Source organism: Pipistrellus hanaki, assembly GCF_964339955.1.
Source record: "Pipistrellus hanaki genome assembly, chromosome: 3".
Classification (NCBI taxonomy): Eukaryota; Metazoa; Chordata; class Mammalia; order Chiroptera; family Vespertilionidae; genus Pipistrellus; species Pipistrellus hanaki.
Genome location: NC_140505.1, coordinates 97,209,641 through 97,224,168, shown reverse-complemented (window position 1 = coordinate 97,224,168; position 14,528 = coordinate 97,209,641). Strand labels below are relative to the sequence as shown.

Here is a 14,528-nt window from a genome sequence, read left to right as displayed (position 1 = left end):
ATTGAATTGGCAACCTTTCAGTCCATGGGAGGATGCCCAACGAATTGAGCCACAATGACCAGTGGATGTAAATGTTTTCATACTCTCTTCTCCTCAACAAAATGTTTTTTTAAAGAAACAATAGATACAACTGGTTTGGCTCAGTGGTTGAGCATCAACCTATGAATCGGAAGATCATGTTTCAAATCCTGGTCAGGGCATGTGTCCGGGTTGTGGGCTTTATCCCCAGTACAGGGGAGTGCAGGAGGCAGCCAGTTTTCTTTCATTGATGTTTCTGTCTTTTCCTATGCCTTCCTCTCTGAAATCGGTAAAAATATATTAAAAAGAAAAAAGCAGCAATAGGAGGTACTGTTCTACTCCTAGCCAGTTTAGCTCAGTGGATAGAACATCAATCAACCTGAGGACTAAAGGATCCCAGGTTTGATTCTGGTCAAGGGCACATACCTCAGTTGCAGGCTTGATCCCTGGCCCTGGATAAGACGTGTACTGGAGGCAACCAATCGATGTATCTCTCTAACTTCCATTTCTCTCTCTCTCTCTCTTTCTGTCCCCCTCCCCCCCCCTCTCCTTCCTCCCCTGCCCTTCCATTGTCTCTACAAACTGATTGAAAAATGTCTCAGGTGAAGATTAACAACAACAACAAAAAATAGGAGTGCTGTTCTTGTACTTGCTCATTTTTCTGACAATACATTGGACATTCACTCATACCTGCAAATTTGAATTTACTTCTTTTAACAGTTGTGTAGTGTTCTTGGCTTTGGGAACCATAGTTGTCCCCCCATTTATAATTGACTAGTGGCCCGATGCACAAACTCGTGCACATTGAAAGGAAATTAATTAGAAGAAATATTTTAATATTGCTATTTGCCCTTTCTCTATAATAGAAGTGTCAGTCAAATTAATGACAGACAATGACAATTGAAAACACACACGTGCAATTGGTGCCTACGAGAGCTTTATCTATATTGTGCATGCACAAGTCAACTTAGCATTGATATAGAACAAACATGCTTAATTAGACCTACTTTCTGATTTAGCTAAACTTTTTATAGCCTAGTGAAGCACCCCAACTTCTACTTCAGGTAACTGCTGGCAGTAAATATCAACAGGAAGCAAATTATTACTACAGATCTCCCAGGGAGAACAAAGAGTGAAATATTTAACTGTAGCAGTGTTTGACTATATTCTGCACAGTGAGAAAACCTGAAGTTATTTTCAAGGTTCACCATTTCTTCTTTTCAGTCGGTTAAGTTTCTAAGCTATAAATTTCCATTTTCTGGCTAATGAAAAGAAAATAGGATTTCATCAAGTCCACTATCTACTTCAGGACTTCTGTGAGGATCAAATGAGGTGAGGCACGGGAATATGCTTCACTTCACAGACATTTGGTTACATTGTAAAGTGTTTTCCACCTGGCTGTAAAGGAAGTTGTGTTCTTAGGCTGCAGAAACTGCAAGGAGGCTAGTCGTCACCAGGTAGAGGAAGCCCGTCATTGCTATGTAACATAATTACCGGACAGAGGGAAGGACACTTAGCATATTAGCATATTAGCATATATATATAGAGAGGGGGGGGGGCGGGGAGGTTGTGTCTACAAACTTTGCCACAGTATATATATGCATATAGACAATCTTGCACATTTGTGTAGATATTTCTTTTTAGTTTACTGGGAATGGACTTGCACATTTAAATTTATCTATGTATGTATTACAAATTGGCCCTCAACAAGGTCATTGTTATAATTCCAAAGACCAAAAACACTGAAACCCAATGCCTTTTCATGTAAAATTATGTGATAGGATCTGATATGAGTGTGTTGTATGGAAAAAACCTGACCTGCACTTATGATTGTGGTAATGTCCAATCTTTTCTTTTTTCTTCTTTTTAAAAAAATATATTTTATTGATTTTTTACAGAGAGGAAGGGAGAGAGAGAGAGAGCGAGCTAGAAAGGTCGATGAGAGAGAAACATCTACCAGCTGCCTCCTACACATTCCCCTACCGGGGATGTGCCCGCAGCCAATGTACAAGCCCTTGACCGGAATTGAACCCGGGACCTTTCAGTCCGCAGACTGATGCTCTACCACTGAGCCAAACCGGTTTCAGCAAATCTTTTCTTTTTTAAAATCCTCACCCAAGGATATTTTTCTATTGATTTTTTTTTTTTTTTTTTTTTTTGAGAGAGAGAATGGAAGGGAGTGGGAAAGACAGAATGTCAATGTGAGCTTGATTGCCACCCCTTTTTCCTTCTGTCTATTCTTTGTATTTATGAACCTGTTTTAATTTTGTTCATTTATTTTGTTCTATAGATTACACATATAAGCGAGATCATGTGGTATTTGAAAGTATTTTCTTTTTTTTTTTTTAAGTGATAATGTTTTTTTTTTTTTGTTTGTTTTTTTTAATATATTTTATTGATTTTGTACAGAGAGGAAGGGAGAGAGATAGAGAGTTAGAAACATCGATGAGAGAGAGTCATCGATCAGTTGCCTCTTGCATACCCCCTACTGGGGATATGCCTGCAACCAAGGTACATGCCCTTGACCGGAATCGAACCCGGGTCCTTTCAGTCCCCAAGCCGATGCTCTATCCATTGAGCTAAACCGGTCTCTGAAAGTATTTTCTTAACAGTAAAATTTATGAGTGTGTTAATGTCCAAGAAATGGATTAACCAATTTACTTGAATATTTAATTTACTTCAGTAGAGTTTTATATAGGGAACGTTATTCTCAAAATATTTCAGAGTTTGCTTAAAATCTCTTTGAACATTGTCCTATTAATTGCATGTGGTCTGACATGAAGTCCTAACAGCCATTTTTTTCCTATTGGGAGATTTCACCATTTCTTTTAGATCTTGGACTTGTTGTACAACAAACAACAACAAAATTTCTTAAATTTTGAATATTACACGCAGTGTCGAAAGGTACTTATAAGAATAACTTGGAATCTTGGATGGTGTGGCTCACTTGGTTGAGCATTGTCTAGTGCACTGAGAGGTTTTGATGTCAATTCCTGATCAGGGTGCATGCCCGAGTTAGGGTCTCTATCCCCAGGAGAGGGTTTGTAGGATGCAGGTACTCAATATTTCTGTCTCTCTTATCAATGTTTCTCTTTATTCCAATCTCTGTCAAATCAATAAAAACATTAAAAAATAAAAGAGTAACCTGGAAAATGAGACCTACTGAGAGGGCATCAGCATTAATATAGTCTTTACTATTTTTATTTTCACTTTTTATTTAAAATATATTTTAATGATTTTTTACAGAGAGGAAGGGAGAGGGATAAAGAATCAAACATCGATGAGAGAGAAACGTCGATCAGCTGCCTCCTGCAAACCCCCTGCTGGGGATGTGCCCACAACCAAGGTACATGCCCTTGACTGGAATTGAACCTGGGAACCTTTAATCTGCAGCCTGATGTTATATCCACTGAGCCAGAGAGAGGAAGGGGGAGAGAGAAATAGAAACATAGATAGGCTACTTCCTGCACAACTTTCACCAGGCATCAATGCCGTAACTCAGGCATCTGCTCCGACTGACAGTCCAATTAGCAATCTGTTTGTGCATGGGATGACCCTCAACCTACTGACCATATCAACTAGGCTAGTCTTTACTATTTAAATTACTTTTTTTTTTGCTTGGTCAGTGAAGCTCAGTGGTTAAGTGTTAACTTAGGAACCAGGTGGTCATGGTTTGATTCCCAGTCAAGGCACATGCCTGGGTTGCGGCCTAGATCTCAAGTGGGTAACATGCAGGAGACAGCTGATCAATGATTCTCTCTCGTGGATGTTTCTATTTCTTTCTTTCCTTCTTTTCCTCTCTGAAATTTAAAATATATATGTATTAAATTTTTTGTTTTTGGGTGGAGGGTATCTGTATTTGAGTTAGATTTAAATGTCAATTTAATGTGAGTATTACTTTACTATTATTTTGTAGGATTTCATCTTAATTCTATATAATAAAAAACTAATGGGCAAATCATCCCAATGGCAGGACATCTGGTTGCCATGACATGCACTGACCACTAGGGGCCAGACACTCAACGCAGGAGCTGCCCTGTAGTAATCAGTGTGCTTCCACAGGGGCCGTGCAGTGGCAGTGGCGGGAGCCTCTCCCACCTTCGCAGGAATGCTAAGGATGTCCATTGGGAGCGGGCCTAAGCAGTCAGTCAGATATCCCCCAAGGGTTCCTGGACTGTGAAAGGGCCCATACTGGTTGAGTGCGTGAATTTTGTGGACTGGGCCTCTAGTCATATTATAACTAACAAGAGGTCCGGTACACAGATTTGTGCAATAGTGGGGTCCCTCAGCCTGGCCTGCGCCCTCTTGCAATCCTGCAATCCGGGATCCCTTGGGGGGATGTAGTAGTGCATGAAGTGACAGGTGGCTGGGAAGGAGCTGGACTGGGCACCACACTGATCCCGCTCATCCCAGCCTCACTGCACCTGCCTCCGCTGCCACTTGGTAGTGCACTGCTATAGAGATAGGAGAGGCTTGCGCTCACCAGCTATGAGCCCAGTATCTGCCACCCAGCTGTTAGCTGTGCAGTGCTCAGGCCGTGGAAGTGCATTGACTACTAGGGGACAGCTCCTGTTTTGAGCATGTGCCCCCTGGTGGTCAGTGCACATGATAGCAACCGGTCATTCAGTCTTTCGATTGCTTAAGCTTTTATATATAGAGATTAGGAGCCTAGTGCACAAATTTGTGCACCTTGAAAGAAGCTGTGGGTCGCAAGGCTGCCGTGGGCATAGGGATGGCTCTCAGCTGTGCCCCTGCCTGCCCCCTCCTGTAGTGGCCCATGTCTGCTGCCAGCCTTGCTCCTGCACTGCCACTCCCACGTGCTGATGACGCTGGCCCCACTTGCACCCACTGATGGTGCGGAAAAATTGGGGGCAGTGGCATCAGTGGATGCAAGTGGCAGCTACTTTCCTGATCCCCCCCTGAGGAGCAGAGGGAGGTGGAGAGTCCCTCAGGGGTGTTTAGGACCGGCTCTGGCAGCGGGTGTGAGCCACGGCTCTGGCACTAGCAGTGGATGCTAGCGGGGCCAGTGCCGGCAGCAGGTGCAAGCACCTGGCAGGACTGCAGCGTTTGGGAGCAACGAATTTTCAGTAACCACCATATGACAGCCCCCACTGCCCTGCCTTGTTCTCCTGCTCCACCATCCCACTGTGGCCAACGCCCACCATGTTCCATACTCTGCTGACACCTGACACGTTCCGAGAGTGCCCCCTGGAGATCAGTGCACATCATAGTGACCAATTCAGTTTTTCAGCTGTTTTGTCTATTTGCATATTAGCCTTTTATTATATAGGTTAGGATTACTAATTTAATAGTAATCCACACATATATATGGCCTTATTTTTATTTTTACTTTTTCATTAATTCTTCAATACATTTATAGGACAGAGACTGACAAACGTTTTTGGGAAAAGGGATAGGTAGCAAATACAATTTAGGACGTACAGGTCATACGGTCTGTCTCAGTTACTTATCCTGAGGTAGCCATAAATAGTAAGTGCTTGTTCTATGAAACTTAATTTACAAAAACTGATGTGGGCTGTCCTTTGCTACACAGGGATTTGCCAGTGGTTTGTTGAAATGGGGATGGGAGAGTTTAATGCCTCCTATTTGTAATAGAATTATTGTCTAGACAGTACAATCCTTTGCACTGTCTCACATAGGGATACATTCTGAGTGTCTGTGCGAACTTTCTATACCAGTGATTGATCCCAGGCTTTTCTTTTTAAACAGCAATATAGTACATATTTGAGTATTTGGACTATGAAATTTTGTTTTTGTTTTTGTTTTGTTTGTTTTACTGTAAGCATTTAACTTTATTGGTTATATGTTGTTATCTTTCTGGAATTATTCTAATTAAGTTATTTTATGTTTTTGGTTTATTTTATTTATTAAAGATTTAGAGCAAAATAGAGGGAAAGTAAATCTGCTAAACCAGTCATTGTTGACAGATTTGACAGTGTGTTTTGCATAAATGATTTTTTTTAACCTGAAATTAAATACCTGGTATGACTTACAAAGCAATCATACTGAAGTTTTTAATAAATCTCTTTTAGACATGAAGAAGAGCATCGTCGTCGTGAGGAAGAAATGATTCGACATAGAGAACAGGAGGAATTGAGGCGACAGCAAGAGGGCTTTAAGCCAAATTATATGGAAAATGTAAGTAAAATACTAGTTAATTAAAATTACTGTTTATTGTCGGGGTTATGTATGTTGAGAATTGTTTAGGTATTGCTTTATAAATTAATATTTTTTTTTAATCTTTCTGAATTTTTCAAGCTTTTGTGTGTTAAATGATTTTTTTAAACCTCTTTCAGATAGAAAATTAAAACTAGATTCCGATGGTAATATTCATGCTTCATGAAATATATGTTAATTTTTCTTCAGTTTTACCTTATTTAAAAGATGTTACTTAATTAGAAATCTCTTTAAATCCATCTTCACTTGATTGATTTTCATCATTTAATAGTAATACAAATTGTTTACTTTGTAAGATTTTAGATATTGTAAAAGTAGATTCACATTTGTTCATCAGCCAAAAATAGTAGTTACCAACACCCCACTGATCTTTTTCTTCAAGTATATCTACTTTCCCCAATTATTTTGTATAAAATTCCCAACTTCAAATGATTTTACTCATCCCTATTTTATTATGTATTTTGAAATGATAAGGACTGGAGGATATGATTTTATTGATTTTTAGAGAGAGAGAGAGAAACATCAATTGGTTATTTCCAGTATGGGCCCTGGCCAGGTATCAAACCTGGCAAATGACCCTCCAACCAACAGAGTCACCTGGCCAGGGCAGGACTCTGAAATTATCTTTATATCTTAAAAATTGTTGATTCTTTTTTAAAAAAATATGTTTTTATTAAATTTTGAGAGAGAGAGGAAGGGAGAGGGATAGAGAGATAGAAACATTGATAAAAGAGAAACATCATTGATCTGGCTGTCTCCTGCACACCCCCTACTGGGTATTGAGCCTACAAACTTGGCTTGTGCCCTGACCAGGAATCAAACCTGTGACCTTTTGGTGTATGGGTCTGTGCTCTACCGCTGAACCACTCTTGGCAGGACAACAAATTGTCACTTCTCTAATATCCTGACTAATAAAGAGGCAGAATATGCTAATTGACCCTAATGCTGTTGCAAAGTTGGCAGAGCTCACAACCTATAAGAAGGGAATATGCTAATTGACTGCCCTGCCCTCAATGATGGTGGCACCCATAGCCACAAGATGGTGGTGCCTAGTACCCTCAAGCCTCCCAGCAGCCCAGGGCTGGCCCGAGGCATAGGCAAGCCTCTGATGGCAGTTGCCCAATCGCCCAGGGCCACCCAAGGCTCAGGTAACCAGGACTGGCCAAGGCTTGCGCTGCTGGCAGTGACAGCAGCAGAGGTGTGGTGGGGCGTTGCCTTACCCTGATCACCAGGTCTCCTCCTGCCATGAGGGCTCCTGGACTGTGAGAGGAGGCAGGCCAGGCTGAGGGACCTTCCCCTCCAGTGCATGCATTTTTATTCACCAGGCCTCTAGTTAACTAATAAATGCCTAAATTTGCCCAGGCTTTTAAGGTTTTTTTTTTTTTTTTTTTTTTTTAAGACAATTGGTTTCTTCAAATTGTCTGATAAATCCAATCATTTTAGTTCATAGGTTTTTTTCTCATTTTTAAGTCACCCCCCCCCCCCTTTTTTTTTTTAATCCTCACTGTAGGATATATTTATTGATTTGAGAGAGCGAGAGCAAGAGCTAGAGAGAAAGAGAGAGAAACATCAGTTGCCTCTCTTATGTACCCTTACGGGGGATTGCACTCTAGGTCTAGGTATGTGCCCTGTTTGAAATGAAGTCTGAGACCTTTTTGGTGTATGGGGCTGTGCTCCAACCAACAGAGCCATCCAGCTGCGGCATTTTCCCCCGAGTGTTATTGTATACATTATCTCATATGAATTTTATTGAATGTGTTTTTGTAGAGTGCTTAACAAGTTTCTTTTTTTCTGAATTTCTCATAAAGTAGAGTTAATTCAAAATAGATGATCTGACCAGGTGGTTATTTTGGGGGAGGCAAAATGCTAGGGCAAACAAGGATACCTTAAATATGTTAAAATTCACAAGTTTTTAATGATAAGTAACAGAATCTCATCATTTATATTATATGAATACCAGCTTAATTCATTCTGAAAAATATTTACTACTATTTTTTCTCTAGCTGTTTAAAAGCCATGGTTCTTTAATAAGTTTTTGAAGCTAAAACTATTCAAGTCTTTGTTGCCCTTTTTTCTGACCTTCTTTGTTCCTGTTTTTTTCTGACCCCAGAACATTTTTATTTTTTAAATGTTTTTATTTTATTGAGAGAGAGATAGAGAATTGATTTGAGAAAGAAACCTGATTGCTTGCCTCCACATGCACCCCTACCGGGCATCAAACCCACAGCTACCTACCTGTGTGTGTGTGTGCCCTGACTGGGAATCAAACCAGTGACCTTCTGATGGATTGGATGATGCTCAACTGAGCCATACCAGCCAGGGCTATCCCTAGAACACTTTTCAACTTTCTTATTTGAAAGAATGTTCACACTGCAAAATAAGTTCTAACTTGTATAGTGGTAAGAAATTTTTATCTTCATTCTCATCAAGTAAATATTATCATGCATCATTTAAATTCAATTTAAAAATTTTTATTTATAAGTTATATGAGCTCCGATGGAGTGGCTCAGTTAGTTGAACATCATCCTGTTCACCAAATGGTTGCCGGTTCGATTCCTGCTCAGGGCACATAATTGGGTTAGGAGTTTCGATCCCTAGTCAGGGAATGTATGGAAGGCAACCGATCTATGTTTCCCTCTCACATCAATGTTTCTCTCTCTCTCTTCCTTACTCTCTCTCAAATCAATAAAATAATATCCAAAGGTAAAAGAAAAATCTCTAAGATGTATTAAAGATTTAACTTACTTTTAAATTCATCACCACATTAGAAGAGTAAGTTTTTTTAAGCATTGTAAATAGTTTTTGAATAATTTCTAACATTTTTCAATTCTATTTTTCTCTTTGCATATTTTAAACTGTTTTAGATTTCTTTGATTGTTATATTTGAATATAAACCTGTTGGATTTATCAATGTCAGGCTATTTTCTGATGTTATAAAAGAAAGTAGAATTTAAATTTTCATGCCCATATTTTGAAAACTAGTTGCTAAGTGTTTTTCTTTTCAAATATAGTCAAGGTGTTAACCTTTTCTTAGGAAAATTTTATTTGATTTCACCGAGGATTTGAAAATTCTTCCTAGTACTTTTATGTATCTGAACATTTCTTTTACTTGGTGGAATTAACATTCTTAATATTTTTCTGGCATAAACTTTACATCCTTGGAGAAAACATGTAGCTATTTGTGATAATGTGATATACATAAATCATTTAGGTTTGTAGAAGGAAATGATTAAAACATACTACTATCCTACTGTTAAACTTGATTAAGTTTACCATCACAAACTTCATTGCAGACTATTTGAAATCTTTTCAGTTTACAAAATACCAGTGTTTTAATATGCTCATTGTCATTTACTATAAGTATGTTTAACGGACAGATTATTATAATTTTACTTTTCTATTAAAAAACTACTTGGAAATGTTGCTACAATTTAACACTAAAATACTACGTAGCCTTATTTTTAATTTTAAAACATTTGTATGTTTATGATGCATTTTATTTTACTTTTTATCATCTTTCTTAAAAAATTGGTTTTAGAGAGAGAGGAGAAAGGAGAGACATTGCTTTGTTATACATATTTGTTGCATTCATTGGTTGTTTCTTGTTTCTTATATGTGCCCTGGCCAGGGTCGAACCCCACAACCTAGATGTATCTGGATGATGCTTTAAACAACTGAGTTAGCTGGCCAGGGCCTAAAATGCATTTTATTGGTGGGCAAAAGTTTATAAATATTTAATGAATTTTGTGTATAAAAAATATAAATCCAACTCATGTTGGATTTATATTGGCATTTGAAAAATGGATTATTTACTGTTCCACTCTACTGCAGAACCTTTAAGAATAGTGTTTACATTTTTAAAGGGTTGATGGGACAAAGGAATATTAGAAAGTATTTGTGACCACAAAACGCAAAATATTTTACTCTTTGACCCCTTAACAGAAACAGTGTGCTGACTCCTGGGCAGGAGTGTTGATTTTCTTCTTCTTCTTCTTCTTCTTCTTTTTTTTCTCTTTGAATTAGTACTCTTGTTAGTCCTCAAAATTTTCTAAGTTGTTAATTTTTTTGAAGAAGATCCATATTTAAAATAGTGTGTTAATAATGAAATCTTTGGGTGAAGATAATCTTTGTCCTATTTTTAGATCTGTGAGATTAGAAATTAAGAGCAGACACAATTGCTGTCAATTTTGTTTAATATCTAACTTTCTGAAACTTGTTACTGTACACTAATCAAGTACTATAGAAATATTAACAAAAGCTCTGTAGGTCTTGACTATTTTTATGCTAATGGAGAAAACATTGAGGCAATTGTTTCAGTTATTTTATATTTACTTTGAAAACTGCCTTTGGAAAACTTGTTAAAATTTTTAATGTTTGTTTTTGTTCTTAAAAGCCTTGAAAATTAGGCCTTCTTATGTGCTTTCTCTTTTTCACTGTTCAGTTTAAAGGAATCAAATGGTAAGTGTTCAGCTCGCCCACATAGTAAGAGTAAAGTAGATTTACTTGTTTTAAGATGCCACCTCTGATTTCTTGCTAATTTTTCTCTTAGAAGTATTTCAGAACAAATAATAGTATGGGCTTTGAAGTATAAGATAAATACTGATTTTCTTATTTTGTGTCTTTTAATAATACTTTGTAAAAAATGGAACAAAAAATGAGGGAAAATGTGTATCATGCTTGGCCATTTTTTTTTCTTTCTTTTTTTCTCTTAGCCTTTAACTTTATCATGATTTTATGGTATACATGTGAATATATTTTTAAAAGTTTCAAGGCTATGTCAGTACTCTATCACTTAGATGTTGTCATTTTTATTTTATATCTTATTTCTCCTTAAAGAATGTCAAGCTCTATGATAAAAGCTCTAGCAATTATAAATTAAACATGTAGCATAATGTATTTTTGACTATCATAGCAATGCATATATTTTTATACTATGCCTTCATTACATTTACTTTTTATCTTTATTATAGTGTAGAATGTATTTGAACCATATTTTAGATATTATTTACGAGGTTCAAATTTTCTACTTAGCACAGTTTTATAGCTTTTGGACATATCACAAGAGGTTATTCTATTAACAATAGGAATTTATGAAATTATCTTGTGATTGTCTTCGTGTTAGTTTGCTCAACTTACTATTGATTAAATTAGTGTAAACACTGATGTACTACATTGTTCCAGCCTTTATTTGTGGATTCAATCTGAGTTGAAGTAAAAGGAACATTTTAATTAGATTTTTAAAGACTGCAGTTTCTAGAGTAAACTTTGTTTTCTTGGGAAAATTGTAATTTCATAAAAATTTCTAAATGTCATTCTAGCTATAGTAGTTTTAAAATACTTTGTTTAGGAAAATTGGGTGCTAATTTATTAAAAGTATCCTCTGATAAGATATTTATGTTTGGTTTTTATTGAAGAATAGGTCTTCATATTTGATGATATATATATATATATATATATATATATATATATATGAATTGATATTGAAGAGTTTTTATTCCTATTTGAATAGGTGTGAATAGGTGTGAATATGCCCATAATATATGAACAAATGTGCATAAATGAACCTGAAAATGAATGTGTATTATATGCTATGGCAATAATTTGACTCACTCATGTTTCTTTGTCAGTGGCTATTCCATTATAGCTCCAGGGATTATTAAATAGTGACATCAAAAGCATTGAGGAGATGTGACCAAGAGGCTAAAGGTATAATGGCTCTTCCATGACATTTTCAAATAATACATACTCAGGGAGCTATTTTAAAATATGGGTTCTTAGGACTCCAACCTATAAATTTATTTGTGTTTTGGTTTCAGGCCAAATTTGAACACTTTTTATGGAACAGTTTTATTGAAACGCAGCCTTGTTTATATTTTGTTTATGGCTGCTTTGCCTTGATGTGGCAGAGAATTGTCTAGTTGAGACACAACCATATGCAACTATATCAAGACTCTCTGACCTGCAAAACCTGAAATATTTACTATCTGGACCTTAACCAGAAAAGTTTGTGAATTAAAATGGAAATGTATTAATTTATATGTTCTTTTCCAATGTATTTAGAAGGCTTATTGAGCAGAGCACCTCATTTCTTAGACCCAAAGTTCCTGAACAATCCAAATTAGTGCCAGAAGGTTCATTGATAGTCATGGTTATATAAGTCAGAGTAAATTTATGGGAAGAACTGATAAAGCATTGCTGCACTACAGCTGATGGAGTTTCTATCACATAAAACATTATTTTTGTTTGTATGTGTGTGTTTTAAATCCTGAGGATTTATTTTTTCACCTGAGGATGTTTTTATTGCATAGATATAGAGAAACATTGATGTGAAAAGATTAACATCAATTGATTGCCTCCTGTACAAGCCTGGACCTGGGTTCTAACCTTCAATTTAGGTATATGCCCTGATTGGGAATCAAGCCCTGCATGGGACAGTGAGCAAACTGCCCAGGATGCATTGTTCTTGATCAGATGTTATTTCTTCTTGATCAGTATTGCCATATTTAGCTTGTTGTTTAGTCAGTCACTTCTTTATGTCAGTCTCTTTTTTCTGCTTCTTGAGTGGGTATTCTTTTTCTTATTAACCCTGGATTATAACCAAAATTCTCCTGATGTGCCATGTACAAAACTCAAAATAGAAACTTAAGCCAATAATAAAATTTTATTATTAAGTGCTAGCAGAGAGAGCTGATATCTACTGAGTAGGTACAAATGAGTATGTTAAATACATTTTCTGAAAAGGTTTGTGAATTTTCGAGGGCAGGGGGAAGAAGTTGCCATTTTGTGGTTTCCACATGGCCATCACTCCTCTTTTTTTTAATATTTAGTCCCTCTAAGAGATTTGATTGTATTGCAGTAGAATATTGGTTTTTTGAAAATCTAAACATTTTAAGCTTTCGAGCAATTGAATATTTCACAAGGATTTTTATAGGCTCTCCATTATTTATGGAAATCACTGAAGAACTATTTGCTGTAGGATTTGGTGTTTAGATGTGACCTGCTTTAGTATAATGGCAGCCAATTCCAATGGTTTGGACATGATGTTGAAAATCAAATTGGATAATAATAGTTATATTGCAGTGTTCTAAAATATAATGCTCTAGTTATGATCAGTTTTTAAAAAGTTATTCATTAAAAAATTGATTTCCTACAATGAACTAAGAACTGCATATTTGGGATGCTACATTATTGGAACTTGATTTAAACTTTTATAGTCAGAAAAACAAAAATGGATGTTTATAATGTTTACATATATAGTTGGAAGTGATCTCTAGGATTTTTACAATTTGGGATATTTGAGTTGAAGATATATGTTAATTTGAACAAACTTGATATCTTTGATCACTTATCAAAAGGATTATTTAATAGTTTTAATAATCCATCATATACAGGGGCAACAAAAAGTTTCATTCAAACTGGGAGAAGTGATTATGGTACTGTTATGGTTAGTGTGTGTGTGTGTGTGTGTGTGTGTGTGTGTCTAATATCTGAATAAAGGTTTTCTGAATAAGTCCAGATGAAAATGATTCCTGAGTTATTTACACCCTGCATACACACTATCAGAGGACACTTTATTGAATTAAATTGCTTCTATGTCATACTAGATGATTCAGATACTTCTTTTTGTCTTTCTAATATTGAATTCTAAATTTTTTCAGGTCAGGAGACTTTTTCATATTGTAGTCTCATAGATATGGGCTGAGAGAATTAAGCAGTAGCTTGATGTCTGATTTTTTTTTTAAATTCTTATCTAAGGATATATTTATTGGTTTTAGAAAGAATGGGAGAGAGAGAAAGAGAAACATCAATATGAGAAAGAAACATCGATTGGTTGCCTCCCGTACATGCTATGATTGAGGATTGAACCTGTAAATTTATTGTTGTATAAGATGACACTCCAACCAACTGAGCTGGGGTTGGTGTCTGATGTTGGTGTGTGATGTTTCACATGCCAGTGCAGCTCAATCACATGGTTTTCAGTGTTCTTTATGGGCTACCATACTTCCTTACAGATGTTAACATCAGTATTTTTGAAAAATAGGTGGCATTGAGCCACCACTATTTTTCTAGACTTCATAATGAAATAACATAATGAAGAGTAAATTTTAAACAGTTAAATGACCATAATTTTTGTGTATTTGGTTTTCAGTACACCTAATATTTCAATATACTGTTTCCAATTGATTATCCCTTCAGAGCATTAGACTTACAGGAAGACCTGGAGGTTCCATTTAGTACAGCAGAGGATACAGAGGGGATTTCAGAGTATTTTAGGTATGGATACTTCTGTAGAGCAAACATATCAAACCGTG

General features: G+C 36.4%; 1 protein-coding gene across 8 annotated transcripts in view; it reads left to right on the top strand.

Moving 5' to 3' along the window:
* The window catches only part of PSPC1 (paraspeckle component 1), a 136,858-nt gene that overhangs the window by 60,274 nt on the left and 62,056 nt on the right, over positions 1–14,528 (top strand). For all 8 annotated transcript variants that reach the window (XR_014794594.1, XR_014794595.1, XR_014794596.1 and 5 more), the window contains exon 6: positions 6,072–6,177. Coding sequence is in view for 1 of the 8 variants with exons in the window: in XM_084878583.1 (XP_084734709.1) it covers positions 6,072–6,177 (106 nt within the window). In the remaining 7 variants the exon portion in view is untranslated. The remainder of the gene's footprint in view (positions 1–6,071; positions 6,178–14,528) is intronic.